The sequence below is a fragment of the Triturus cristatus genome, chromosome 12 (genome assembly GCF_964204655.1).
Source record: "Triturus cristatus chromosome 12, aTriCri1.1, whole genome shotgun sequence".
NCBI lineage: Eukaryota > Metazoa > Chordata > Amphibia > Caudata > Salamandridae > Triturus > Triturus cristatus.
This window is the reverse complement of record NC_140595.1, coordinates 180529718-180557095: the sequence shown is the minus strand read 5'-3', so window position 1 is coordinate 180557095 and position 27378 is coordinate 180529718. Positions and strand designations below refer to the sequence as shown.

The 27378-nt window shown below is 43.3% G+C and overlaps 1 protein-coding gene across 1 annotated transcript in view; it reads left to right on the top strand.

Annotated features, from left to right (window-relative positions):
• SLC38A7 (solute carrier family 38 member 7) overlaps positions 1–27378 on the top strand; it is a 124574-nt gene that overhangs the window by 36850 nt on the left and 60346 nt on the right. Inside the window, exons 2-5 of the mRNA XM_085639584.1 lie at positions 3804–4265; positions 13271–13469; positions 13611–13758; positions 14456–14554. Coding sequence (XP_085495710.1) covers positions 4011–4265; positions 13271–13469; positions 13611–13758; positions 14456–14554 — 701 coding nt within the window. The 5' untranslated portion in view covers positions 3804–4010. The remainder of the gene's footprint in view (positions 1–3803; positions 4266–13270; positions 13470–13610; positions 13759–14455; positions 14555–27378) is intronic.

The window sequence follows — 27378 nt, the reverse complement described above, 5'->3', positions numbered from 1 at the left end:
GCCAATTACATGTTAACAGTCCCAGAAAATACAGCTCCCTCGATCAGTGCTTTAGTGGATACAATACAATCATACTCATTTGCATCAGGGTGACTTGAACAGAGATAAGTCAGAAGTCAAATTATTAAATCTTTCTAGGTTCCAAAGAACTGCATGGAGACTCAGGATTAGCATAGCAACCAAAACACCTGAAGTACACATGTATAGAATTCACAGACCGTCTCGGAGACACAATCCGATATAATGAAAACCTAGCATAGTATCAGATGTATTGGAGGGATGTCCCCAAAATTCCTGTCTTGGTGGGGTAGACTAGAAACACTAAAAATGACGGGCACACCTGAGATAAATTACTTAATATGTATGAATTCCCTCGTACTATCAGAAGATTTCCACCATAAATGAGACTCCATCTTCAATCATGTACACCCCGGAATCTCACTTAAAAAGCTTTGACTCCCAAAAGAATTGGGGGTTGTCAATCTAGCAAATTTGAGAAACTTCCATACAGCTTTCCTATTTAAACAATGCAGTAAATGGCTCCTTACCTCAGAATCCTATACCCCTCTGTGGATAGAGATAGAAAATTCACTATCTAATGACCTCAGATCTTCACTAACAATGGATATACTAACTATTCCTCATGCTAAATACATCATTCTCAACACCAAAAAAGCTGTGTCCTGTAATGTAAGGATTTACACCATTATGAGAGGACCAGTGGAGCAGTGAGTAGAGGCACAGGTCTGAGGGCAAGTAAAGACCTGAGCATGTGGAGAGCCCTGGCAGTGACAGAATTTATTCAGGTATGCTGGAGACACAAGCGTAGTTATATAGTGCGCAAGTAGGGAACAATTGGCAACAGGAAGGACATGTGCAACATGCATCAGATGCCCAGAGCGAGCAATCATGGGCAGGGGCACTGATTAAAGCAACAGAGGCAACACAAGGTAAATTCATGAAAGACTCTGGGAAGAACAAACCGCTTAGGACAGAGACATGGGCAACTGTTCTATGTCTACAGCAGTTCATTTTGCACCACGGAGCTACATTATCTTACCCTTCCTACTCTGGGGCCTAGGGCCTCTACAGCTAGGGTGTATAAGTCTTGGGGGAACATACAAAGGCAGACTATTACTGCAACCACCCTGCAGTATTCAGTTGCACCACAGCAAATGCCCAGGAGCCACACCTGGGCTGCTATGAACCATTGACCAATCCCAGGCCTCAAGATTTTTCTCGGAGAGGTTTGAGATTTCTATGTAACTTACTGAGTGACTGTGAGTAGAAAAGTGCCATAACTCTGCTACTGCGTAGTATGGGGTGGTCTATTGGACAAAATAAACATTAAAAACTTTGCCCCTGACATAAACCAACATGGCTTAGGCATTGGACAGTATGATTTCCTCTCCCTGGTACTGCAGTCTTTGCTGTGACCTCCAGAGTAGGGAAGAACAGAAGCTCCAAGTTTGGCACATTTAGCATTCTCAGATAAATGTGGAGTCCTCTCGCTCTCTCTTCCTCTGTCTCTCCTGCGATATAAGCACATTCACATCCCTGAAGAGAATCATGACTATGGTTGAAGAGGCAGTTATTTTTTTAGAAGATCGATCCTTTTACTAGATGTTAACAAATGTGATTGCAAGGGGGCGAGATCAAGGAGTAATTACAGATAATACATTTTCGCAGAAACCTAGTTAACCAAGGGCGATTCATACAGATACTGTTGACACACAAGAAATACATTGATTATGATAGGGTTGAGGACAACACAGGGAGACAGTAACACTGCTATGATAAGGTGAGTAAAGCTGAAGGCCATAGAAAATCATTTAATAGCAATCTGTGTATTAGAAACACTGGGTGGTCATGGCAACATGGCAGTTCTCACTGGCCACTAGAGCCTGTTTCCATAATACCCCAAAAGGGTCTACCAGTGAAAACAAAACAAACTCCACAAAACTCTACATGGAAATATCCAGGATAAAAAAATTATCTTATGCAGTAGTAAAAGTCTTGGTTTTACAAACCATTCCTCAGAAATTTTGAGCAACAATGCCTCAAATTGTGAACAACTATTTAGGGGCTAATGTGTGCTTGAATATGTACAGAACTGCCCGACTGTCTATTGCACTGGTCCACCAGAGCCGAACGCTACTAAGAAAAAACTTTGATTGGATGTCTAAAAATCTACCGTAGGCCATTGAATCAGTGGGTCTTGAAAGTGAATCTACATTGGAAGGCGTTGGCTTCCTCTGCTTACATTCTTCAGCACTCTGACTGCCCCTCCATCACATGGAAGTAAGTGTACATTTTAAAAAGTAAGCTAAGGTAGTTTGCCACTAGTGAACAGAGTGGTTTGCTGATGGGAGGTTCAGTCTGGTCCAGGATTACAGATGCTTTTGACTTATTTTACCATGGTAGATGTCACTGGTTCGCTTTTGAGGTATTCTATCCAGTTCTGAAGGCCACAACTGGAATATTGTGTTCAATTCAGTAGACCATGCTGGGAGGTTTCTGCGGAGCTCACCTGGAGTATTATACAGTTTCAAGAGTCTGCACCGGGAGTATGCAGTTTGGTAGGAGGCATTTTGAATGCTATATCCTGGTCAGTTGGAAACATCCGGGTGCTCTGTTGGGTTCTAGAGGCTTCATCTGCAGGCTTGGGCCAGTAATGGAGGCAACAATGCTAGAAGTTTTAACCGAAAATTGTTTAACTTGAAATGAGCTGAATTTATATAGTCTGAAAGGGGAATGATAAAGACATTTGCAGACATCAGGGTCAAAAATTAAATGATGAAGGGAACATTTTCCTACCATTGTGTGGTTCTAGAGCAGATAGATATGAGATCGGACTTGTTGTTGGGATCGAATGAGTTGGGCTCAGGAGTAGCACTGTGCAGCTTTACTCAGGAGGCATGGTTAGAGCATGGAATGACCACTAGTGTAAGTGGGGTGGTAAAGCCAGTAAAGACCTCATCCAATCATGATGTAGTTTAGAGGTGATGATAGACTGAGGAAAGTTGTTTTTTTATAAATCCGGTATTAGCAGTAATTCCAGTATTGGGAAGCAGTGAGCCTTGTGACTTGGGGTTTTAATCAAGGAATTTGAGGAATACTGTAGTAGTGTGAGCCACATTGAATCTCCTTGTGGGATGGAAGACAGGAGACCTCTTTCAGAGCTGAATTGGCGGAGTGATGCAATAATCGAAATTAAGCCTGGGGAGAGGATGAAGCCTAACGGCTAGGTGCGGTCAACCTCAAATCTGGGGAACCGGGTTCAAGTCTCGGCAATGACGCTCAACATCCTGTGATTCTGGGCAAATCACTTAATCTCCCAGTGCCTAACAAAAATGAATGTGTTAACATGTAACGCAACTGGTGCAAATGTAAAGCGCTCTGGTATCTGATTTCGGGTCAAGTTCGCGCTATATAAAACTTTGAGGGAAAAAAAACACTGAGAAATCCATAAACTGTGGCAATATGATACTACCAGATACTTTGCGAAACCCTGACATACTGAAATATTTCATGAGTCTCTCTTCAGAACTACACGTAATACCTATGGTTTATTATCGGTGATGTTTGGAAAATTGTCATCTAAAATATTTTGTTTCATTTCTCTCAACGCAAACAAAGCATTGGGGCTTGACATTGAGACTATACAGGGGAGCATGTTTTACCCCCATACTAGCCACAGATTTGAGAACTAAGCTGGTCTGGGGAAAATAATATTGTCATGTTTAAAGTAAGGCAGCATCTCCTCTCTGATATGCAGTAACCATATGTTTTTTCCTTCACAGGTCTGTTTTTTTCTACATCCAGAGTACAACTCAAGCTGGCAGAGGTGTAAACCGAGGTTGGCATTTGTCCATGAAACACAACATGGTTATAATCCTCTGATATTTCACCTACCTAGCCTCTGGCCCAAGACTCTGCCTAAAATGGACCAAGGCCCCAGGTGACCCCTGTGAGACTTTAAAAGGAGGACAGGCCCCTGAATTGCAAAAATGTCGCTTAATAATGTGGCAATCAACAGCGAGTACAATGACGCAGACTGGAGTGCGGATGCCGGTGAGCGGGCCCACCTCCTTCAGAGTCCCTCTGTGGAGAGCACTCCCAAGGCTGGCCGGGAACAGAGTGCTACCTCTTCTCTGGGTGCTGTCTTCATTGTGGTGAATGCAGCCTTGGGGGCTGGACTGCTCAACTTTCCAGCTGCCTTCTGCACCGCAGGCGGTGTAGCAGCAGGCATCGCCCTACAGATGGTGAGTAGAAGTCATGTGGAAAGGGTTGCATTACACAAGGACTTATGCTGCGACTTAGCATAATTCTAGAACCAATATGATGCTATTAGATAGTTGAACAGGGACTACCTTTCTGCCACTGCTGAGCATTTAGGTCTCCCCTACCAGACAGATTAAGCTGTCTGGTTGCAAAATACCTATTGTGAACTTAGTGGGATAACAGCCTGCCCACTGCTTACCATGGTTGGCTTTATTGTCCCTCTCATTTACTTACTTTTTATTCGATACCTTGCCTTCTTCTTTTGTTTGACTACCCTTTCCCACACCGCCTCCACCGAGGCATAGTCTTATTAGCCTATGTTGAATGACTTCCTTCCACTGTTAACATTAAGGGAGCTACTTTTTTACATTTTTTATTCAGCACTCCATGAGAGTACATGTGTTGTGGATATCTCCCTTGTGTGCTGCTCCCCTGACCAAATGCCGGCCCCTACTGTGCTGTGTTGCTTCCCTCCTCGATCCATGCCTGTAAAAGTACAGAAACTGGGATATTTTTGATGGGGTATGGCTGTGGAGCAGGCTTTAAAGGTTGTTTCAGTTTTATCTCGCACAGTCATCCTAGAGCATGAACGCACAAGCGTCAGTATACAAAGACGTTTATGACATCTGCTGCACTCACTCAACTGGTGTCTCTGGAGGCCCATAAATCTGCTCCCGGGGCTACTATAGAGGACCAAATGGCTGAATTCTGTGGAAAGTAAATTAGCTCTTGGCAGTTGTTTCCCTTTACATTCTGACACTTCCCTTATTCTTTTTTTTATTCTGTTCAGTTTCCTGAGTGAAAAGTATTTGGAAAATAAATCTGGCCATTTATAAAGATTGAAAACATTGAATTCAGTCTACTTTTTGGGATATCAGAACGCATTTGCTTGTCCTCGAGTATTTTAGTGTTTTTTAACAATACTATACCTATTGGATCTGTCAGTGCCTGCTTTTATATTCGGCTTAATGTTCATTCCAAGTCTTTTCAAGAAAGAGCAGCTTGGATATGCTACGGTGGATTATAGGGTTAGCTTTCAGAGCAGTAAAAATGTAGACAAGTGTCACTGATGGCAGACTTTAGTTGTTGTACCATGCAGTGTGGCAGCTACTATCTAAATTGTTGGTGCTGCTGAAAAAAGGTCCTGCCTTTACTGAAAAAAGTTTTTGGGTGTGTATAACTTTCTAGACTCGCAAAATGAAGTAATTCAATCAATCAATCAATGAAACTTTATTCGGATCGTTGAGAATCCATAAAAGTACAAAAAGACAATTATAAAATCGTACAATAAAATAAAATACTATTTGCACATGAGAAATAGTCCATCTAAACTTTAAGACATAGAAGTAATTCATTTTTAAAGAGATTCAGTGAGTCAGAACTCGTTTATGTCGCATTGTAACAATTTATTGTGCCAGACCCTCTAATTTCCTCAAGGTAAGGTTACCATTTGCTAATAAAAATGTTTGAGTGTTAAGCAGTGTACAGTAATTTATAAAACAGATTACATTTCTTTATGTTGAAAAGTACCTGTAGGAAGAAGGGCTATAGAAACCAGCGAATTTTCAACAACATGAACACTACATATTTATTTTGTGTGTAGAAAAAAACTGATAAAGTTAATTAATTTAGACCAGGCTTCTCCAACGAGTAGTTCATGAGCTACTGGTAGCTCTCCTGCTACCTGTAAATGGCTCTTCTGTGTGCAGCCCAGTGAACTAAATTAGAAGCTTTTACTTGGTTGAATTAATATATGTGTACCAAAATTGAAAAGTGTGTATTGGAGATGAAAATGTGGGTATTTTCAGAAATCATACCTTGATGTCTGGTGGAAAATGGCTGAATTTCCAAAATATATTTAAAGCGTATATTTGTGTAATAAAACTCAAACCGTGTTGAGGAGATTTATTAGTATATTAACTTGGTGCTAGGGGCATTGCAGCTATGGCTTTTATGTGTAACCCACGTAGAGGCGCTCCACATTGACAAATCATTTTTTTTTTTTTTCTTTTTTTTTTTTTGAAAAACCTTTATTACAATTTCAGAGAAATACAAGTATGGGCCTACAACCAATAGGCCGGCTGCTAAAATGCAGTGTGACCCTAGGTACAACTGGAACATTCACGTCGATAAAGCCATAAAAGGGGGTCACTAGAGTGTAAATCCTTGCCGTCGGCCGCAGTTGCAGTCCATGAACAAACAAAGGTTTCATATTTTTTAGGAAACGAAAAACAACAAACACACAAGGCAAGGAATTTTAGAGCAGTAGCATGTGCCCATCGTATCGAGGGAGTAAACCAACCCGGGTAGACAGAGGGGGAGGGGGGCAAGGCCGAAGAAACCAAACTCGCATGTCGCAGGAGCGTACAGGAATGCGCGGGGACAAATCATTTTTTTACATTAGTGCTGGCAACCATGCTTGATGCACTGAGGTGATCACTGCTGATAATCTTGCATATGGTGGCCACTTATGTAATCTTGTATTATGTGGTTACCATTAATTCCCTAATATTCTTAGTAACGCTGGAGAATGTTTGTTGAACATAAATAGCTCTTAATAAATAAAAGGTTAGAGATCCCTGATTTAGACTGAAGTGTACCTAGAGTTGCTAGATTTCTTCTTTAAGGCCAGACGCAATGTACTGGGTTTTCATTTAGCTAATATGTGTCTTCTGGGGAGCCAGTTGGGCAAACACATTTTATTATTATGATTTGTAAAATAAAAGACAAAGACTAGGTACATGATGTTTGGATTATATAGATCAATCTGATAACTAGGCCTGGGCGAACTTTTAGTTGCACAAAATAATTGACATAATTTGGCTAATTTCGCGTCACGAAGTTTGTTAAAATACAGAGGTTACACTATTACAAAATTTTAAGGAGATGTTCTGTTCTGATGATTTTTGGGACGCCAGCAGCATTTCAGGTAGATTTGTTTACCTAAGCGGACTCTTGGGTTGATTTTTGAGTGTGAAACTCCAAATCTGAATACAAGCCCAGGGTGTGGGCGGTCAACACACATTTCGGGTCGATTTTTTAACCGCGACAATCTTTCGGGTAATTTTTGGTTACAAACCTAAATGCAAGTAACCTGAAATCAAATAAAAAAGCCATTCTTGAGTTGATTCCCACCCCCCCCCCCGATGGACCTTGCAGGGAATATTTTAAGTGTGATTTCCATTTTGCCTAATTATGCATAGGTTTGCGGTAATTTCGCATAATTACGTTACAGCTCACCCTTACTGATAAGCCTCAGCCTTATAAGTGTTAGTAGAAGGATGACACACAATCCGATTTGCATGCCAGAAATTTAGGGATATACAAACGAGGCAGAGGATAGACGGAGTAAGAGTGCACATTAATATTAACTACATTTAATTATTTGAAACATGACGCGGACTGTATGGGCATGCAGACTAATGTGGTAATTCCAGAGTAGAAAGTATTGGACCTTCAGGACTCTACCAGTCCCAGCTGAGAGATAAAGGTAGGCTCCAGCCAGAAACATATGGTCTAGAACGATGAATCCTACAATTTTACAACAAGGACTAGATCCTGACAGGACACAACTCCAATGATATAGGCAAAGAAGAAAGCCCTCTGTGTTCTTCTGGAGCTGAAAAGGTGACCACACCAAAGATTCAAAGGGTAAATAATGGGTCAGGACTGTGCAGCCTCACCACAGGCTTGAAAACAAAGCATCTCCGCAACTCTATGACCCCAGATAAGCTTTGCTGTGTGACTGTATCCAACTTGGTTGCAGTGATCGAGCTGGCTGTAGTAGGCTGCCCAGTACATTGATTTGAACTCCACATTAATTTGTATGTGGTATTTTTATAGCATAAACCTATCCAAAAGGCAGTGCAGCACATTGTTCAAGGCAAGCATGAGTCAACGAGTGATAGGAAAGGTAGCTGCTTTGTGGAATATTTATACATTGCGATGTAGTCTTCTTAAAAGAGGTACGTCTTTGACTCATTCCTAAATTGGAACCGTCTTGAGGCAGTCCTGGTGCATATGGGGGGGGGCTGTTGTTCCAGATCCTGGGTCATAGATGGAAGGCCTACTCTGCTGTTGTCCTGGTGGTGTGTGTGTCGAGAAGTGCCAGAGATGGTGAGCTTATCTGCAAGATAAGCAGGGGTTCTGGTTGTTATGGCTTTGTATATGATGCAGTTGATTGTGAAGATGGTGTGTCCTGGCAAGGGAGAGCCAATGGACTTCCATCATGATGGGTGTGATGTGATCATATTTCTTCAGGCCCTTGATTAAATGTGCTGGAGCATTTAGGATGCCCTTAAGGAGTGCCAATGTGGAGTGTGGGTGGCGACCAGCCAGATTCAGGAGTATGAGGGCTCGAACACCAGTTCTGGAGTCCTTTTCTGGAAGAAACTGTGACATTTTCTTTAGAAGAGAGAGCTGGTAATGTGTTTGTCGGGGTGAGGCTGGTTTCCAGGGTGAATCCGAGTGTTTTTGCATTCAGTGAAAGTTGTGCTTTGAATTCTTCAAGGTTTGTACGGTTTCTTGTTTATTGTTCTTGGTAAATAACAGCAATTCTATCTTGAGTTAAGCTTTATGTGGAAGCTGGACATTCAAGTCTAGAGTGTTTGAGATGTTGATTATCTGAAGCAGAGAAGGCTTTCAAGTATAGTTGTCCGTCATCTGCATATTGGTTAATCTTGATACTTTTATGGTCACCCAGGCTTTGATTGTGTACAGGAGCAGATGATGTTGAGAGTTAGTGACGACTCTTCTGTCCTTGTGTGGATTAAGGTGAATGTGCTATGCACATTTTCCTGGGTAGACCAGCTTCTTGAGTATTCAATGAAACGGTAATAAAAGGGCCTGCGGAAGACTATTGGCTGGTGAGCCTTGAATGACTAGATTCAGAACTCCACATTCTCAAGCTACATCGCTAACATGAGTATCACTTACCCAGTGGATTTCTAGGATATTTTTGATGTATCTTTAGGTGTGTGGCAGGTGCACAGGGTAAATTTCTTAGCACATTGCTTCACATATACAGAAACCAAATAAATGCATACCAAAACTAATAGAATAGTTACAGCGCTTTGTTTCTTTTCTAAACTAATTTTTGCGAGGAAAAAACTCCTACTGAAGCACTTATATTTTGCTTTAGAACGAATGTCTCTTTAATTTAAACGTAAGTAGCTGTGTACACGTAGTCTGCTGGGCTTACCCTGAGATGGAAGTAATTGATATTTTTGTTCTGCCTTTTTTTTTTAATGCTTTTTGTATTGAGATCATTTGATGTAGAGATGCAGCACAGACATTTTTTAATAGATTTAATGAAGCATTTGTGGCACTGGCACAAAAGCATTGCATATTTGTCCGTTGTTAATGTTCTTAACCCATATGTACACCTTGAATGTATTGCATGTTTAAAATTTTTTATTGTTAAAGCCGTTTGCTAAAAACAATGAAATGCTCATCTTGGCATTAAAATACTTTGAAGAAGGTATAACCCAAGAGCTTCTAAGATAACCAAAGCACACAGACAGTTCCCAGTGGCATTACCTAGAACTATAGTGCTCAATGTTAACTTTACATGTAGAGCTAAGGAGACCCAAACATGCCTGGGTTTGATTCTCAGGCTCAAAAGCTGATGGGCCCTTCTAGTTTTCAGTGTGTATCTCTGTTTAGTATGCACCATATTTTAATTACATGTAATACATTTTTCTTTCTTTTTTCAAAGGAAAAAAACTAGTTGATCATTTGAGTTATTATTTTTTTTTTTTTTTTTTTTGAAAAACCTTTATTGACATTTCAAGCAATAACAAGTATGGGCCTACAACCCCCCGGGGCCGGCCGCTAAGCAATCAGAGCAATAAGGATCAAATGTGAACACAGGCGGCACCTCGGAGAGCAGAATGTTCATGCTAATATAGTCCGGCCAATGAGCAGCGCAGATAGGACACCAGGAGAAAAAGGTTTTTCATTTTATAATGAAACAAGACAGTAGGATCAGGTGCCAAACAATTTCCCAACAGCGGTAAGAGGCAGGCAGAATAACAGACGTAAGCAATAAACAGCAGTCTATTGGATCAATGGCGCCGACACAGGAAATTCAGGATGGGGAAGAATATTATAAACAGTTACGCCTGCAGGCCCCCGCCCTAACGCCCAGGAACACCCCGGAAACTGTGGCACACATGAAAAGGCAACGATTCACAACAAAGGAGGTGTACCACGCTGATCCCAGAAAAGAAAAAACAAAAAGAAGCAGAGAGGAAAAAGGAGGCCATGGAAAAAGAGATGAAAGTCTAAAGAATCCCCTCCCCCAACCCCCCACCCTGCACCTCTGCAAATGAGTACGCCCCCCCCCCCCCCAGCAGTGTGCCTGTCGCCCTGGAACTAGACCCGAAATATAGAAGAAACAGGGAAAAAGGAGTAAGAAAAGAACCCCCCCAGACTGGGGGGTAGAGAAAGTATAATAAACTGGAGGAGGGCCTTCAAAACATACCCCCGGCTTCTCCCTCCCGCACGGTGAGGTCTCCCCACAGCAAACAATAAGCAGCACCAAATCGACCATATCAAAAAAGGGGATGGGGAGCATTATGCACCTAGTATGCTAATAACTATGTCATGAGAGTACGCAACCCCTGAGTCAGCCCGTCTACTAGATGACCACCCCCGAAGGATCAGCCTTATCCTTGACCACTCTTTGCAATTCTGCCCATGCCTACCCCTCGACCCAGCGCCATGTCCGATGTTCCAAGGTAAAGGAGTGTCCAAAAACGACCGGGAAGCGACGCACACAGGTGGGGTGGAAGTCTCTGAATACCAACACAGTCCGCATCATGGAGGGACGTCTTCCCCAGTGCTGCCCCAGGATCTGCACTGCACACAAGGTCCAGGAAGGCGGAATCAGCCAAAGCAGACAATCGTTGCTGGAAATGTCCCTGGGTCGCCAGAGGCCGTGCACGGGACGAGGCCACCACCTTCCACTCAGGTCCAATACCTCCGGAACGGGTCAAACCCTCAGCTAATCGATCACACGGTAGCATACTGTCCGGAGTGTCCAGCTGTGCACTGATCGCAGGGGTGGCCGCGACATTGTCCTCCTGTGTGCAGTGTGGGAAGTCCCTGTGTACCTGTGGACAGGCAGGCCGCCACTGTCCCAACGCTGATGCCACACCATCGAGCTTACTCCCCAATACCCCGATGCCCCGAGCCAAGGAGAAATGAAGGGCACCAAGGGCCTCTAGGAGGTCGCCGTACCCCAGCACAGCTCTCTGCGATCGCTCCGCCATACTCCCAAAAGTCACACACTCCCAATCCAGCCGCGACCCAGTAGACAGGATGGTAGGCTGCATCGCAACAAGATGGCCGCCGGGGAAACCCGACCCGTATTGGGGCCGGGACCCAGGGACAAGCGCCTCGAGGTCCACGTCGCTGGAGACAGGGTTCCGGGGGCAGGCAAAAGTTTTCCCCATTGCGTGGTCACGGACAACAGTCGTCCCCACCACGGACCAGCTCCCGCGAAAATCCGGGAGCAGCCCGCAAGGATCAGGGCGAGCCACAGGCTGCGTCCGGGCAGCTCACAGTCAAAGGCAGGGGCAAGCACCGGAGAATCTGAGAATTGCACCCCCGGGCATGCCCTCAGTCCGCTACGCTTAGCAGTGGGAGCGACCACGGCGAAATGCAGGCCGAGGTTAGCACCGCTCCGGTGGACCGACTCCACCCAGTCACCACAGGCCGCTGTTGTTGAACTGCCACCCGGCCAAGGCGTCCACTCGAGGTCCCGGCTCCAGGGCTGCACGGGCCGCAAAGTTCAAATGCACATTTCTCCGGCGGTACCGCAGCCAGAAACCTCGGAGTCTCACGTTCGGTTGCCACTCTCATTCATAAACTCGATCGCATAGCGCAGACTAAGGATCTCGTGCAGGATATCCGTGCGGGATGCGGAGGTTCACGGAGCCGGGAGTCTACGCTGCCGTCCCGGTCGCCATCTTGGCTCCTCCCCCATTTGAGTTATTATTTATCATCAAAATTGTCATACTCTTTTCAAATCTTTACTCAACTCCACATTCTAGAGCAAGCCTTGGCTGCTCGGTCCTGCTATACTGAGCAATTTATTAAAAAAATAATAATCATTGATCATTCCGCTTGAGTGCAACAGGAATGTGGTGCAGGACACCAGTGGTAAACAACAATAACTGTCAAAATTATTTCTAAGTAACCTCTGACTACTCTGGCATCCCAAGACCACCCTTCAGATCAGATCGCATTAGTAGAAGATCTCTTCCCTCTGGACACCACTGCACTTATGTTTCAGACCCGTCAGGCGCAATAAACCCAATTTTTATCCCCTTTCTCACTCATCCACACAATACATGTCATCTTTTCAATATCCCATTCATAGTCTGATATCGGATGTGTTTATGAAAACAATGGAACAGATCTGATCTTGGAGTGACAGTGGATGGAGCTGCAAGGGAGGCAGTGATCTACAGATCATCGGTTAGATGACGAGATCAGAATGTCCAGAGAAAACCGCAAGATTCTGAAAGAAAGATACAGAATATGCAAAAAAAATAGGCACTTTTAATTTCCGCTTTGGCACTATAAAGGTATGCTTTTCACTTGTTAAAAGAGCTCTTTTGACTGTGGTTCTCTGTCTGGGGTACTTTGGTACACAGTGCTCTGTTTGTGAACTTTGTCATGAATTCTAAAGTTGATTGAGCAGTGTTCTCTACATTTGCACTGAGGGCCTCTGTGGGGGATATGCAGTTATGCCATGCATTATCCCAGGAAAGTGGAGAAGAAAGCATAAAGCAACACTACAGAGCCACACCTTTATTGCCTAAAGGCTCACCTTACATGGAAGCAAGTCTGGTTCCTTCTTCACAATCAGTGTGCATTAGACAAGAAACTGTATTGAGTATCTCTCCTTCTTCCGAGAACAACAAACTATAGATATGGGATGTCAGCGGTAAGACTAACAGCCTTTGTCCTCTTACAGAGTATGTTGGTCTTCATCATCAGTGGCTTGATCATTCTGGCGTATTGCTCCCAGGCCAGCAATGAGCGCACCTATCAGGAGGTGGTATGGGCTGTGTGCGGCAAGGCGGCTGGAGTCCTTTGCGAGATTGCCATTGCCGTCTACACCTTTGGCACCTGCATCACCTTTCTCATCATCATCGGCGACCAGGAGGATAAAAGTAAGTAAGGGGAAAAGAGGAATCTCAGCGACAATCCCTAACCCTTTAAGCCAGGAGAAATTCACAGCGACGCACCTTGTAATTCCATAGCCCTCAGAGGAGTTTGTTTGACTGTTTCTCCACCTTTCTCTCTTTCTCCAGTCATTGCGGCTATTGCGAAGACTGAGGCGGGATCCTCTGAGGACGGTCATTGGTACACTGACCGCAAGTTGACCATCAGTGTTACCGCCATCTTGGTAGTCTTGCCCTTGTCGATCCCTAAGGAGATTGGCTTCCAGAAGTATGCCAGGTGAGAGGGTGACAAACCTACTTAGAGGTTCTTGGTATTAAAGTGAGCTAGTCAGATGGTGGCTGGGGGGTGCAGCCCTCCATTATCCTCCTTTACTGTGCTAGTGCCCTTAAGTCCCTTCTTTCAGCCTTTCCTGGTACTTCAGTACACTGCCTGCACACCTGATTCCTTTGCTCCAGGATCCACTGACACTGCAGTCCTGACCTATAAAGCACTTGTGATTCCACCATTGAGATCTTTTCAAAACTCCTCCAGCAAGCATCAGTCTTTATTTGCAGTAGGTCTGATATTATGTTATATTCCTGAGACATTCCGAGGTCTGTCAGTTCTTACCAGTCATAGAAGCAGACCTTTCATATTGACGTAAAATACAGCAATCCCCAAAGTGCTGCCAGTGCACTTCAGTACTGTATTTACTGCAACTGTGATGATATGTTTCAGTACTATGATCCCCAGAGCTCTTCCAGTATACCTTGGGTTTGGCCAGCAGCACTCCAAATATTGTATTTAAGTACCGGGATCTGGAGATACCTGCCAATGCACCTGTGCCCTGGCCTGCCCTCTCCTACTGTTAGTGTGCACCTTACGCGTCAGAGTTATACCACAGCGCATTTCATCGTTGTATTTCAATCTTCAGCCTCTCTGGGCTTGGGTGTTCTGGACTCATTTGGTAGTTCCTTCTCTCTCTTTCTTACAGTGCCTTGAGTGTGATTGGCACCTGGTATGTCACCATCGTTATCATCATCAAATACTTCTGGCCCAATGAAGCAGTATCTCCAGGACTCATTCCTACAAGGTATCTGTGCGCGTGTCCTCTCTTCAGGGCCTGTCCCTTTGTTGCCATATTTGTGCTTTTCTCTGAACTTTTCTCCATGGCGTCCAATGACTTTAAAGTGCATTTGTTTAAAAAAAGGATGGCACCAATGCATTTCTGCTCTGACATGAGCCTTTCTTATAGTACTTTTTGCAATAGTCTGTCTTCCTTCTCAAGTTTAACACAGTATGTAAACAGGTAAACAGTGAAGAAGGACTACATGCGAGTTTAACATTAACAACATAGACGAAGAAAAGGGAATACTTCCTAAATCATAAGCAACATATTCTGCAAAAACTAGCTTGGGTCCTCGTAAATGAAGCACTCATACGAAACTAATATCTTATACCACAGATTTATATGTCGGATTTTGCAATTATAATACATTAACGTCGCATGTATATAGACTACAGTGTGATCATATTGCAATCATAGAATGATGCATGAAACGCATTGGTGCTGTACCTTTTGAAATAAACGCACTTTGAAGTCACCGGAGTGTCTATGTCTCATGTATTTACTATTAGCAAATGAAATTGATAGACTGCAGACTCCAGTAGCTGCAAACAGTGGGGCAACAGTTTAGTACTGGTTTTGTATGCTCATATAAAAATGCAATTGACATGAAATAGTGATGGTGGTGTATGAACTGCACACCACACTCCTCCCTGTAGCATATATTGTGTATTAGATTCCAATAATTTAGGCTTAAACCACAAAGCATCCTTGTCACAAAAGAATAATGGTAGATTTCCAGTGGGAAATCTTGTGCCCGACATTCTCCCATCTCTGTAAAACATTATCACTATTGAATGTGGTAGCACTCCACAAATGATTTATTCCAGAAATACATTAGTAGCATGATCAACCAGCTATAGGGTTACCTTAACATTTCTAGTTAAGAGAACTAACTCCACAGAAATCCGCAATTGCAGGCTCCACACAAAGAACTCTTTGAAGTATCCAAGCAAGTTATGCATAGGTTCACAAATCCAATTTCTCCCATTATAATCTCACCGGGTCCCGACCAGTATCTTCATTTTCTACAGCCTTCAAAATGTTCTGAATTAAACTAAATACATGTCGGCTGTCATTACTTGTACCTTGAAGATTATGGTTAGACAAACTTCTCGGCTTCCAATACACACATTTTAACACCGTTTGGCGGAGCGCCTCACTAGTTTGGAGAAATGGTTAAATCAATTTTCTACCAGGATAAAATGCATTTAGTACAACTTTTGAACTAATTGTACATGGATAACTTGATTGGATTCTTCAAACAGTTCTTCCTTTGGCACCTGTACTTGGGCATGTGTTTATTTCTCACACACACACATGTAGTCTGAAACCTTATATATTGTGTTTAGTCTTCATTTGAGCAGTGCTACCATTTTGAATAGTAACTTTGTTTGATGATATATTGGACTCCAGTGAAAGCCCTCAGCTAGGAAATCTAAGACGACTGGAACTGAGAGAAGGATATTCTAGAAACCGGCGATACAGACCCTCACCTGACTGGTTGAACATCAGGAGAAACTGAGCCAGAGAACCCTGAATACCGGACGTAGTAAATGTGGGACTGTTTTGACTCTGCATCCTGGAAATATATTGCACTGATTACATGAGGCAGCAGGGACTTGGTGAACATTGAGAATTTAGGATTTGAAGCAGTGCTGCTGGTTACAATTTTCAGAGTGCTGGTGCTATCATTATTAATTCACCGAAGTCATAAGGATTGTGAAAAATCAAGTGTCCGAAAAAGGACGCATATAGCAAATGAGTCACATTCATTCAACAGGAGAGTGGTTAATGGTGTGGCATATAGCCCGTAGTGCATTTTGGGGCACACTGTGGCAAATATATATTACTAATGCAAGGATGTGGAATTCCTATTTCCTGACGCCCTGTACATATTGTTTGGAGGCAAGGAAATCAAGTTTTCATAATTATTTTGTCCTCCGGACAAGTAGGCCCAACCCACTGCTGTCTTACCAATTGGCTGCCAGTTCACAGCACCACATTATGGATCTGTGAAAGAGTACTGTTTACTGTTAAAGTAAGGTTTGTATCCATATTGTTATGCTGTTAAAATTTTTATTTATTGTTCATTAATGCTAAGTCTTTATTTAAAGGCTCAGCTTGCACTACTGACAGTGATTCCAGTATAGGAACGTGTACACACGGTTGCAAAGTTTTAGCAATTTGAGGCTACATATAATGCTCCCAGAATACTTTGTGATTAATTTCACATGCTCACAGAAGCCTGAAAGCAAGATTGATGATAATTTTCTTTCAAAATAAAATGTGCACAAAAAATAGCAACCAGAAGAAAAAGGTTTGGTTAAAGTGCAATTTGAGGTATCCTATATTGAAATGTATTTGATACATGCTAGCATTTCCAAACAATATTAAAAATGAAAAATTAGTGTAAAACCAGTTTTGGCAAGAATATAGGAAACGTGAAAGCAGACCGGCATTGGCAAAGACAAACAGTCTGGCATTGGTTACCAGCCTTTTGGTTTTGTCAATGTTTATTTTTGTTTTGGCATCATATTTGTAAAAGTTACTGTTGTGCAAGCTGCCGGGCCCTACCAATGTGACAAAAACATTGGCTAAAGCATAAATGCCTTTTTTTTCTCAAAAAGCACACATTGCTATCGCTATAGTAGTACCTGGCATTGAAGAAAACAACTTTGCATTTCAATGTGTTCCTTTGGAAAGAGCCAAATGATGCTGCTCACAAATATACATATTGGTTTAAGAGCAGAACATAATTACAGACCCAGTAATTAAAGTATGTTCCGATGCTGGATGTCCTCGCATTAGTGCAGATTTACGACTTTCATGAATTCACAATTATTTATTGAAGTAGGCCTGGAAAATTAACTCGTTTGTAAACTGCATTTTTACATGAGAAAATGTACTTGTGTATGTCTCTGCTGAGCATTTGCAGGTTCAATTTCCCTACAACCTCTTTTTCCTCTTCCCTGGAAAATGTTAGACTTCTGCCTTGTCAGGAGTCCATTTCCATCATGTCCTAGTGTGGGATGAGATCAGGGAAGAGTTGGTAAAAATCCTTAAGTATGCAAGTTTTTAGGGGTGCATAGGCTCACACGTATAAAAATCACATCACTGCAAAAATACAAGCCCTATATGACTCCTGGCATAATCTGAGAGGCCATTATCAGAGCTCCTATTCAATGAGAATGCTGCCATAAATTGTCACCCAACTGCATGGCACCGAAGGAATAAGTGGATTTTTGTTTTACAACACAAGCAGATTACTGAAGCATCCTGTCCTGTGGGCAAGCAGATATTTTACAGAATTCCACACCCCTACTAAAGCATGGTGTGAAAGTGTGCCGTCATTTACAGAAAGCATGTTTTCAATTGAAATGGCCACACAATTCGCACTGAAATACAGTTTTACTAATCAAACAATATAGTGTCCATGCAGTGTGTGAAATTGTGTTTGAGCACATTTTTTATGCGTTGCTCGGAGAGACATTTAGTAGGTGAGTTTTCAAAATGCTACTGGCTGGCCTAGAGCTTGCGTTCACGCAAGCGTGCATGCGCGCAGCCGCCATCTGTCTTTCACGGGTCATTAGCACCACTCGTCTGCACGTCTTTCTCTTTGATCGCACATTTCTGTCAAGGCTCATTAGGCACACACGTGCGTTCGCTTTTACGAGCTTTCTTTCATATTCCTGAAGCCGATAGCTTCCTTGTGTGCGCGGCCGCGATCACTTTTACTTTCGCGGCTTTTACAGAAAATGCCCCCTTCTGCCTTTACCGTTCTCCCCCCCCTCCTCGCAAAGCCCAACATTTGTTATCCCCTTTAATGCCCTGGTGGCTGTTGGCTGTCCGGAATGACTAGCGTTTAACTCTTGTTTCTTTTAGCAGTGCAGTGAGTCCATGCTTTCTTGCTCTCTTCCCCGTCAAATAACTCCCTTTATTGACACAAAACAATTCTGATATTAAAACATTGTGTGCTAGAACTAGCAATTCACCTCTGTTTCTTCTATGTAGAGTTCGTTTTGCAAATTTCTCACCAGATACGTTTTAGTATTAACACACACGCTACATACAACACACACAATAACGCACACGCTCTCACACTCTGCATTGACTGGCTCTTTCTTCTGACCTTGGCTGTAGACCAAATCCATGGTACACTACTGTTACGTAGTGGATCAAGCAGCTGTTTAAAGTGAGCTGCTTGTATGCTCACTTTAATCCTGGACAGTTTTGATGAGCATAGTAGTTCTCTGTGGGCCATTTTAGATTGTGACATGCCGGGTGGACTGTGCTGTCCTGGAGATATAACTGTTGCCCTGCTGTTACTTTTCCAGCACACAACATGCTCCGTGGACGTATTTGCCCCACCTGTGGCAATTTTCTTTTTTACCCATGCCTATTGTGGTCACGGTTTTTCTTACTTCTGTACAAGAGCGGATACGTAAAATCTAGAAAACTGTACCATCTCCCCTCTTATCAGTATCTCAAATTTTTTAGCCCCCCCCCAAACATGAAATAAATTACTAAATTAAATTTTTCTACATCGCGGATACCCATATTTGCACATTTTCACAAATCATGAAATCCATACCGAATTTTTTTAAAGGAAATTCTTTTGTATACAAATGAAACTGCCACTTACAATAAATATCTTCCAGTGGGACGACCAAGGGGATGCCCCACGGGAGAGACAAAGACATACTGGGCAGCCTAAAGCAAATAAAGCCTACAAATAAAAAGCAAACAGATATGAGTTACAAAACAAAAAGCCTATGGTTGACAATGGGCGGAATGCATTCCTAGGGAAGCTTTCAGAATGTCCCCAATAGGACTTTTAAACCAGACGGCTGTGCTCTCTGATAGACTTGGACCTAAAAATGAGGGCTGTTTCACAGTTGAGCACATTTGATCCTCTCTACTAGAGTCTCATAATAAAAACAGGAAGACATTATATGCTGTAAAAAAAAAAAAAAGGTAGCGGAGTTAATGCAAGTCGTACAAAGTTTTAAACTAGCTGGGCACATATTTGTCCTTCTAGATACATTTGAATTTTTTTTATTGAACTGCGTGTCAATTTACTTTTATTTACTGTTATGATCGCTTTGGCCAACAGTCTATTTGTGTATGTAACTACATTTGATATTTGGAATATTAGTTTTGTATTTGTTCATTTGGAATGTGTTTCTTATTGTTATGATTTTTTTACAAAAACAAATACTTAAGTTTGCTATATATAATGGCGGTAATGCGTTTCTCTTACTCTAAAATGAAATATAAACATCCTATGACTAATCATCCCTGTTCATGAGTCCCCCACAGTGTGGTACTGGCACATTTGTAATGTAATGATAGTACTGGGAAGGTGTTTTGTCTAGTCACAAGGTGACCTCAGTAGAAAGGTGAACAAACATAATGTCGCAATGTATTCTGGAGCACTAGTCATAATGCGGCTAAGCAAATAGTGACAACTCAGTTTTACATATATACAGGCCAAACTGGTTTTACAAAATGCATTAGTAGCAGGCCTCATGCCAAAACCACTTAAGTTGCAGAAGGACAACTGATGAATGCTGGCAGCTCCTCGGTGGGCTCAACAGATTCTTGTTTGTACCATTTGGAACCAACCAGAATCCTCCTGTTACCCCAGCCTTAAAGTAGGAACCTCTTAATTCAGTAGATTGGATTATTGCCTCATCTTTGTTCTCAGTTGGTTCCTGAGGCGTAACCATACATCCTCTGTGTATTCTTGTTGGAAAACATTGATTTTTTTTTTTTTTTAATCGTCCTAGATAAATTGTAACATTTGCTAGTTTTAGCGTAGTTCAGATTTTGCCATTGCGCCTTTACAGTGAAATAAATCCACTTTCATCATCCATGCTTTTCCCGTGAGGCCAAATTATGAATCCTTTTGAAGTCTTGGTGATCCTATTCTGCGGCACATAAATGTATAGAAAGTTCCAAAAAGATAACTTCTCTTTAGTTCTTGAGTAAAGTCACAGTTTGTTACCAAGTCCTGCTTGTTATCCACCCCCTTCGTAGTGTTTGGGTTTTGAATTTTAATGTTATGGTATATAATTTTTTAGGCATAGGCAACAAGAGTCTTAGATTCTATTAAGAACACGCAGGCGAGGATAATGCTTTCTCCATTTAGCAACCAATCAAAAAACAGTAAATACACACATATAAACTACATTTACCAAGAGGCTTTGAACCACACCTCCTCAACAGTCCACCAATAGTGGATAACCATAATCTACAAAATAATGAGGCACCATCTTGACTGCCTCTTTCTTTGCGTGACTAGCAGTCCAACTTATTTCTGAAACAAAGTCGATAACAGGAACAAACCACAGAACCCCTTCAATGAAGATTCACTGAAATCCAGAGAAAGACGGATAACCAAAGGGAACTGTAGCGCAACAACACTTCAGCCTTGTTTCTGATCGGAGCTTGAAATTAAAAGAAAGATATGAACCCATATGCACAAGCCTAAAATAATCACAAGGGCGGGCAAAAAAGGACCGTAGCAGTCATGATATACAACATATACGTTAACTCAGTGACATAACACAGCTTACCTGTCCCAACAGGTGGGATATTCCTCACCTCTGTGTCCTTAACAGAATCTAATATTCTTGAAGCATATGCTAGGAAATGTTGTATTCTATAGCAGGACTGGAGGCTCCAATTATGCTGGTTCAAAGCTGACAAACTACAACAGAAGAAGCATGCACAATAGGCTTGTACTCAAAGGTCTTAAATACAGAGTCCGATGACCAGTCAGTGGCACGTAGAATATCTTCCAACATGGATCCTAATACAAATGCATTGAAGGGCATAGCAGCAGAAGGAGCCCCATAAATAGACACATCAATACCAGCCTCTGTCATGATCCAATGCACCAAGGTCGCTGCAGATACTGGTCTATGGGGCTTTTTAATTACCAACAACAGAGGACCAAGGGGGATCAGCCTTTTGCATCAAAGCGCGTTCTTCATAAATTTTCAAACATTTCACTACACATAGCTTTGCATTGTGAGGAGAAGCCGGGTAATCTATGGCCCAGGACACAGTCTTCGTCCTCATCAGGAGAAAATAACCTACCTGCTAAGCCAAGGGCTTAACATCCACACCTTTTGATGCGAAACCAAACACAAAACCATGGTTAATTTAGTAGAAATCTGATTCAAGGACAAACCAGAATTATCTGACCAGGAATCAAGCAGGGATAGAACACTATTCATATCCCACAGTTGAGAATATCTAGGCTTCAGAGGGTTTGCCACCCTTATAACTTCCAATAATTTGCACACCAGAGGATGAATGCATACCGGTTTGCCATCAGTGAGCTTATGTCCAGCAGATAATGCTGACCTGCAATTATTTACTGACCTGTAACATAATCCAGACTCAGCACACTCGAAGAGAAAATTGAGAACATCCTTCAGCTCGTATCCCACGGGAACCACTTCCAGTTGAAGGCACCAATCCACCCATCTCTTCCATGCAGAAGAATATCGCTCGTGGGTGGAAGGAGCCCAAGCCAGTTGTATATAAGCGGCAGCTGCTGCTAAAATGCCTTCGACATGTCCATGTCTCCCAATATTTCCTAAGCCATAAGAGCTAACTGGCCTTGGAGGAGAAGAGGATTGGCAAAGTCCACCAGATCTAAGAGGAGATGTGGGAATTAAGGATGGAGACCAGGACTGGTCACTAGCATCTCCAGAAGGGCTTGGAACCATGGTTGGGCCTTGCAGGACTAAGGATGCCAACTGTCTGGGCCGGAGCTGCGACTCTCGGAATCATGGCAAAGGGCAGGAATGCATAGTTCACCTGGCCGGTCCAATTCTGAAGAAAAGCATTCGTGGCCAGGGCCATCGGATCCAGTCTTCAACTGTATAAGTCCTTCAGTTGAGCATTCAGACGGGATGCGAAAAGGTTCACCTGACACGGACCCATGAAGCGTAAAACCTTCTGGAACACTAGAAACCTGGAGTTCCAATCTGCTACTAGGTTCTTTTTGCCGGGAAGATATTCCGCAAGCACCATATCCTTCTGAGAGAAGCAGAAGTGCCAATTCCCTGGCTATGTTCGCTAGAAGGTGAGACTTGGTATCCCCCAATCTATCGATGTAGCAAACCGCTGACACATTGTCTAGCTGAAGAAGAATGCAGCAGTTGCTCTTCATAGGTGAGAGGAACTTTATGGTGAATAAGTCCGCCAAAAGCTTTAAGCAATTTATATGAAGTCCTAGCTCTTCTGATGACCATTGACCGCCGGTAGAAAAGTCCCCGCACCTTGTTCCCCAGCCCCAACAGCTGGCATCTGATTTGATGACGATATCTCGAACATCTCCGAAAATGGCTCTGCCATTCTAAATTCCATGTGAAGAAGCCACCACTAGAGTTCTTCCTGAGCTTCTGGTGATAAGAGAACTAGAAATTCATAGCTGCCACTCTTTTAGAGGTAGTGGATTTTGAAGCATTGAAGGGCTCTGTAGTGTAGCGGATTAGAGAACATGGCTTGAATAGAAGAAGCTAACAGTCCCACACTCCGAGCCAGGGATCTCAAAGGTACCATCTGTTTGGGCAGAGTTGACTTCAACTCCTGTTTGATGGATTTCACCTATGGCAGCAGAAGTAGTATTTGGACCTTGACTGAGTCCACCTGAAACCCCAAAAATTCTATCTGGTGCGAAGGAATCCTCATTGATATTTTGGAATTGATAACAAACCCCAAGTTCTGAAGCAGGGACACTGCCCAAGACGGGTGTATCAGGGGGGGAGGGGCGGTAAACAGGCTTCTGGTAAAGTTCTATAGGGTAATCCTGAACTGTGTCCAACACCTAACAGTCTTTTGAAATCTTGAACCAGTTGTGAGCAAAGTGAGGCAATCTGCCCCCCAGAGAAAGATTCGAAAAAAGACGAGTCATTACCTGCAGATTGATTGTAGGAGGCATGATTACCCCTGTTGACGCCTCTGTTGTAAAGTCCTCTGAAGCCCCTGGACCTTGAGGGTTAGAAGCCCACCTGGGCGGGGGCCTTGTCCATAGCCTCTGTGTTTCTAGACAAATCCTCGTTGAGGACCATTAGGGTTGAATCGGCCAGCTGGCCATCCTCTGCCGCAGCTGGCCCAGCAAAAAAGGGGTTTGAATACCTTCTTCAGTGAAGACTGGGCCTTGTCTATTGAAGCGAAAGTGTTCACGAACTTGCTTGCCAATGTCCTTGACAAAACGTCCCCAAACACCTGACCCTCCGCAAAGGGGCCTGGTTCGACTGTAACTAGGGATTAATCCTCAACAGCACCTATTTGCAGCTTTTAGAAGCCAGGGCACAATTGGTGTTGCCCAGCAGACAGATCGCACGCTGGGTCTACCCCGCAAGAACTTCTGGATGAATGGGGCTCACCTGTGGAGGGCCAGTGCTAGAATTTTCACCAAGGGTCATGAAATATCAAGCAATTTATTCTGACAAGCTCTGAGGGCTCTATACCCTTCTTGGTATCTTTGTTGAATTTCTTAAGGAGGGTAAGCATAGTGGAGTCAATGTCCGGAGTTGTTGCTGTTTTATGGGGACTCCGCTCTGACTCTGGACTGAACGTTCTTTTCAAAGCTCTTGCGGAAGTCGTGCTGCATATAGTCCACAATAGTGGGTGCCGGAATCCAATTGGAGAAATTTGGGATGAATGATGTCTGAGAGTCCAAAGTGAAGGGCATGGGGGGAAGGGATTTGGGCTGGGAGAGGGAAGAACATTTACATTTCTTAGGACATTTAGTGGCTTGGGACCGGTGAGAGGAGGAAGAAGTGTTGTATCGGGGGATGTTAGAGGAGCGGGTGAGCTTGAGCGCTTCTTGGCTTTAGAGGTGTGTTCACCTAAAACCTCTTGGTACAACCTATTATAGGCATCTAAATGTGGCCAAGTGAAATTTGTCTCTGGGATAGGAGGGGGTTGGAAGGAGCCCACTGGCAAGGTAGGAAAGGGGGCCGCGGGGCATCCAGAACGCTCATCAAGCTGTTTTGAAATGGGTTGAAGGGCACAGGTAAGGGCTTTATCAAGGGACTGTTGGACTGAATGGTCAATCACCTCCACAAGGCCTTCCTCATATGAGTAGTTTTCGTCTTCATTAGGCCCATAAGCCTCCAGGCCTTGTTCAGAGGTCTCATAATCCGACATGGCCGTAACAAGGGGAAAGCCTCTCAATATAAAGCCCCAGAGGGAAGCAAGGTTACAGAGCATTAAAAAGAGGCAATTATTACAGCCCTGGAAGACTCTGCTATGCAGGGCGTCAATGGGAGCAATCAGCTGGTAGCAGGTTACAAAGCAATATGCAAAAAGAAGTCCCAAAAACTAGGAGTTCACATGAGGGAGATTATAACCCCCACTCAGTAAAACTGCAGATTTTTATTAACAAAAATCGCCACAAAGTCTCATTTGCCTTCAGAGCTTCGCCCTGTTATTGCAGCCCGGAGGAGGCGACACCAGCGCGATGTTTTCAGTGAAGTTGCTGAGCGCGCGAGAGAGATGTGCCAGCAAACTTCCCAGAGGTACTTACTTGCATGTAGCCCAATTGGGCTACACACGTGTCCCGCTCCCAGGAGGTGCTGCCGTCCAAACTTCGGCTGTGCAGTAAGCACGGGGGAGTAGGAACTTGAAAGAGCAATAAATTAAAATAAAAAATTGGAAATGAAGGCGCAACACGTACCACAGAAGGAGGTAAGAAGCTGACCGAACAGCGGTAGTGGCATACACAGATATCGTGCGGCTCTCGGGCAAACCTGCAAGAAACAATATTAGAGTGATGACCACACTTCGCTAAAAGTGCAGCAGCACAAAGTTAAATAACCAAGCACAACGGGTCATAGAAGTAAAAACTACAAAACGGAGAGGCACTTGTCTTGACTGCGGAGGAGCAAAGAAAGTGGCAGGCAGGATGGGGCCTCGCTTTTGTAGGTAATGGTTATGGACTATTTGTGGGCTGTTGAGGAGGCATGGTTCCGCGCCTCTTGGGAAATGTAGTTTATATGTGTGTATTTACTGTTTTTTGATAGGCTGCTAAATGGAGTAGTAAAGAAAGCATAATCGGAGCCTCGAGTCCTGTCATAGAATTGTAAGGTTATTTAATAAATATTTGTTTTGGCTCACAAGTCCCTAGATCCAGTAGTGCCCAGTGCAGTGGTCTTCAGTGTCTAGCGCAGTTGTCTTCAAATTGTGGGGTGCACTCCCGGGATGGTGTTAAATCACCTGAAAGGGGGGGGGGCGCAAGTCTACGCCCCCTCTAGTGGCATGCACAAGCCTCAGAAGGCTATTCCCGTCTTTGTGCAATTTTGGCCTTATTTTTATAGGCAGATGGGCTTGTCCTGAAAATAGCCTGGTCTTGAGTAAAGAAGAGCAGGAACAGCCTTGGAGACGTGGTAAGACATGGAAGGGTGAACAGGGAGGCTGAGCATTGTGCACTTTACAATTATTTTTTCAACTGTCTACAGACCTTCCAGTAAAATGACAATGCAGTTTGGCATTTTATAGCAGTATCATCAATTTGCTGATATTTCCAAGGTTTCCTAATTAATATTGCAGCAAACCGCCTTGCATTGGTTGCATCATATGATCTCGATATGCGCAGACTTTTAAAGCATAGCAAATATTGGTATTTCCTTTTTAAGTCTATGTATTCCCTTTAGTGAAAATGCAGCAGCCACAGAATGTCATGGTCCCAGTGGCCCTGATTATGAGAAACTTGTAGAGTTGTGGTGATATAGCTTTCTGCAGTGCCTTGCATAGGAGTCTGGATGGGAATCTTAAGATGGGTATTGATTGTGGTTTTAAAGAAGACACCACAAAGGTGGCTGGCAGAAGTGTTTTGGGTGGGCGTTTGAGGAGTTTTTAGCAGGGCTGGTGGTGCTTTGAAAATAGGTTCTGAATGGGGTAAAAAAAGGATCCTTAATGATGTCTTACTGAGTGGGGTTTGTAAAGGATCTCTGAATTGTGCTTTGTAGAATGGGGACATGGGTACTGCTTTTGTAGGTGGGATCTGTGTGGTCCTTTTCAGAGAAAGTTGAGGTAGGGTTTTGCAGAGGGGGTCTGTTGTGGGCCTTTTAGAGGATGCCTGAGTGAGAGTTCTAGAGAATGAGTCTGCACACAAATGTGTACGGCTTTCAGGAGAGGTCGTTCTAAGTACAGGTCAGGGTGGTGCTTTGCAGGGAAAGTCAGAATCGGGCTTCGGTAAGAGGGCCTGGATGGGACTTTTGCCCAGTGAAATTCCCAATGTGCAGACGATGTAGTTAACCTTGTTACCCTTGTCTTATCTACCCTTTCAAATGTTTTTGGGGGGCCTGACCCCCAAACATTTTTCCCAGGGGGGCCTTGGCATAACAAAGTTTGAAGACCACTGGTCTAGTGACTTACCTACTTAAAAAGGATGCCTTCCTCATTGTAGCTACTTTGGTTACGTTAGCTGCAATCACTCTCCTTTGCTAATAACTATTTTGTTTTCATACTAAGAAGGTTCTTCCCGTATCTCATCCCTCTTGTGTGTGCTAAGCATTCCTTGGAATTTTCACAAACAACATGAAATTTTCATCTTACTTTTTCTCAAATGGCTCTTAAAATACTGAGAGGACTTTTCCTGGTTTGGATATCGAAAGAGTTCTCAGTTTCAATCCGGATCGTTTACAGTTTTTACATTTCTAATAACTTATTTGCTGTGCAGGGATTTACTTCTCAGGGAGGGCTTTCAGTGCCCAATGGGTTCTTTTCTGTAATATGAAATGTATCATGTCCAGGTAATGTTG